Below are 3,677 nucleotides of genomic sequence, written 5' to 3'. Positions count from 1 at the left end.
CGGCGGCTCGCGCCCCACCCCTCTCGCGGGATCGGGTCCCACATAACCCAACCCGAAATTAAATCGGGTTGGCTTTTCCCAACCCAACATAAGGAAATGCCAACCCAAGCAAGTTAAAACCGTCTGTTTCGAGTTGAGTTTGACCCAAGTTGCACCCTTAATTGGGGCAAGAAAGGATGACCCTAAGCCGTTTGGATACGTGGATTTTAGAATCTAGGATTTCTTCAAAATTGTAGATAAGATGCAAGAGAGGAAGCGGACCATCCGTCGTTTTCTGATTCCTTGCCCTTCTTCCGTCAGTGAGAGAGCAACAGATCATCCCATGTTTCCATGTTTTAGAAATCGCAGGATGTGGGAGACATTTCAAAAACCTGGATTTCTTACCTAAAATCCAAGAAACGCTGTCGGAAGAGCACACAGCAGCTTGATGGTGAACCCTCTTGTACATTGCTTTCAACCTAAAACCTGGATTTTAAAATCCGCGTATCCAAATGGCCCCAATATGGAAGCAATGGTTGGATGAGAGTTGTGCTACGATGACAACTCATCATATATATCAATATTGGACGGTTGAGGGGCACAAAATTGGATGATCTTAACCATTCATTTTTTAAGAATGGACTTTCAAGGAGGTTTCTCTACCGTGCCATTCATTTTACACAGAACATATTGGACGGTTAGGATCATCCTACTGGAAAAAAATTTGAGCCGAGGAGGAACAAATGAATGGTTTAGATCATCAAATTATGTGAGCCCCACTCTCACAAGTCGAGTGAAGCGTAAAAAAATACAGATAAAAACTAGGGCACAGGTCTCTCTCTCTGCCCTTAAACGGAAAAGAGAGAAGAGGAGCAGCAAACAAGTCTCTTCCAAGGGAAACTGGAGGGAAAATACAGTAGAAAATGGTAAACCCATTACCTCAGTTGCATCAATTTCATTCTTGATACATTTATATGTTTGAAACCCATGAAAGATTTTGTTAATTATTTGTCTTTTCCATATTAAAACTCATGGATTTTGGTCTTGATCTTCTTCCAACAATGGGCAGCTTTTCATGAACAAAACATCTTTTTGGGTGCAATGGATCATTGAAGAGCAATCAAGGATCTACAAAGAGCATCAAGCTTTCAAGAAGAAGCCAAGCTATTCAATCTTCACTTCTTGTATAGGTGGCTAGGGCATTCCTTTTTTAATTCCCTAGAGAACAACCGCTTAGAACTCGGCGGAGAAGGAGAGTCTTTGTAAAGGTGTAAGGGCATCCTCATTTAATATCCCTTGGAAGTGTAACCGCCTCGGAGCCGGGCATCGTGGAGGTCTCCAATAGTGGAAATCCTTAAGGACGATCTTAAGAAGAGTGGAGTAGGGCTTTGCCCGAACCACTATACATCGGTGTGTTCTTTCTTGTCTTGCACTTTCATTATTGTTTTTGGTTTGACGTTTCATTTTGCTTTCAATTATATTTGCACTAACCAAATATTTAATTAAGTGAAGAAAAATTCCAATTAGGGTTCATAGGTAATTTTTTAAAAAGGGCTAATTTAGTGTTAAAATCAATTCACCCCCCTCTTGAGTATTTCACTTTCCAGTAGTCGATTAGGACAAGTCAACTTGGGAAATGCTCACAAAATCTGAGGATTGTTGGTTGTCTACTTCACTTCTTTGTTTGATTATAAACATCCTTTCAAATCCCATAACATATCACCTCAAATACATGCAACATATCACCTCAAATACATGCATATCGCCGCAAACATCCAAACGGTTTAGATCATTAAACAAGTGGTTCAAACATATGCTTCTGCCACCATTATTTTTCTTTTAAAAACTAGGCATAATGTCTCCTCTAACTATCTTATAATTCTGCAAGACTGTGCCGATGGTTTTCGTCTATTCGTAATGGAGAATATTTCAGTTTTGCATCCATTATTTAGCCATGAGTCCCTCCTAGGCTACAATAAATGGATATTACCCCTCATTCCTAACCCATTCCAAAACAGGTTCGCTCATGCCAAAGGGAGCAACCACAATTAGCGATTGGTCCACTAATTCATGCAAGGAAACTTGCATGTGGGTTTCCCTTCAGTATCTAATAACCTTGCTTTAATGCGTCCATAATTGAACTCTATAGACTAATTCTAAAAATACTATCTTAACACGTGCATCCCGCACAGGCATTCAGCTAATTTCAACAATTTCATAAAATAAAATAAAATTCCAAACAGCTTCAAAATTTGATTATCAATTAAAATTGCTAATCATGTGATAACCCAAATCTTCCAATCAGCTACAATAGTGGTAATATTTCTACATTCTCATCCTTGAACTAAAAAAAAAAAAAATGAAATAATGACAGAATTCCTCACATGCATGCCAATATTTCAACAACAGTTAAAAATAAATGAATGAGAAAAGTAATCGTCCATTCAAAAAAGAAAAGAAAAGTTAGGGTTATTTGGGATCCTTACCTAGACAGAACCTACGATGATATTGTTGATTGGAATAAAGATCAGCTTCACGAAAAACCCTACAAATCCCATCACAACGAACCCGATCGCAGTACGAAACGCAACTTTCGTGAATTCTACACCGTATTGAGCGATTTCAAAACCAAATCGAGGAGGGAAAAAAATAAAAAGATTAACGAGAGATTTTAAATTTCGAAGATCCACATGATATTTCGAAGATTTGATCAAAAAATTCAAAAAAAAAAGAATAATCGATAGAAAGAGCGATCGGACTGTAATTTTACCTTTCCGATCTGGTTTGTGGCATCTCTTGACGAGGCGGTAGCTGTCCTTGGCGAATTCTCTCAAAGGATCGACCACTGAATCTATGGCATCCATTTTCAGAAGGAGGAGAAGAAACCCTAGATCTGAGAGGAGAAGGAGAAATTTGAGAATTGTATGACTATGTAAAGAAAGAAGCCTTATGTTGACGCTTTTTATAGTAGTTTGACGCTATTTACCACAAACTCCCTACTTTTTTCACTTATTTAAGAGAAACTCCCTTTGATTTTTCTGACTAGATGACTCAGTATGAGACATTATATCAAGAGAGATGATAAATTCGCTTTCTCTGTAGGATAGTTTGCACCACTTTAGGCGTTAAAGTCTGCCACATTCCCTCCTTTACAGTGGTGCGAATTATCCCACAGAGGGTGCGAATTTATCACCACCTATATCAAACGTTGCGTTGGTGTGGGACCCGATCCCGCGAGAGGGGTGTGGGGCGCGAGCCGCCACGCACTATCTCTTGGTCTCTCGTACCCACGCGATTGGCGTGTGCCTTTTATTATTGATTTTAATTCATCTTTTATGTGAACTTGGGATCACTAAGGCAATCCGAATTCCACACAAAAGAGACTGACAGAGTCGCCACCTAGATGTGGGATCTAGGACCCATAATTAACCAGAAATCTAGACTCGCTACCTGGTTACAAGAATGGAAGGTATGGGGATTTATCCACCACATGCACCATTCCTGCCCGATAATCGGTCTTCAATTCCAAAAGTTAACTCTTTTAAATTCATTTTAAATGGCTCATTCAACTCTCTGTTAATGTGCGAACTACGTGACATGCACCCTATGATCTAATTTCTGATATGCAAACACATGCAAGCTATAGCTAAAGGTATAGGATCAGTACTAGAAAGTAAGAAAACACATCAAAATATACG

General features: G+C 39.2%; 1 protein-coding gene across 1 annotated transcript; it reads right to left on the bottom strand.

Moving 5' to 3' along the window:
• Nucleotides 1-2,465: 2,465 nt before the first annotated feature.
• LOC143890845 (protein transport protein Sec61 subunit gamma) lies at nucleotides 2,466-2,843 on the bottom strand. Its single transcript, XM_077395525.1, has 2 exons — nucleotides 2,750-2,843; nucleotides 2,466-2,581 (listed from the first exon to the last, which is right to left on the bottom strand). Exons 1-2 carry the CDS (start codon nucleotides 2,841-2,843, stop codon nucleotides 2,466-2,468), a joined length of 210 nt encoding a protein of 69 aa, XP_077251640.1.
• Nucleotides 2,844-3,677: the final 834 nt, after the last annotated feature.

The sequence above is a fragment of the Tasmannia lanceolata genome, unplaced genomic scaffold, assembly GCF_043159265.1.
Source record: "Tasmannia lanceolata isolate RefF3 unplaced genomic scaffold, GAP_Taslan_0.1 ptg000013l, whole genome shotgun sequence".
In the NCBI taxonomy this organism is placed as follows: Eukaryota; Viridiplantae; Streptophyta; class Magnoliopsida; order Canellales; family Winteraceae; genus Tasmannia; species Tasmannia lanceolata.
Note: the sequence above shows the minus strand (reverse complement) of the source record. Positions and strands in the feature narration are given on the sequence as shown.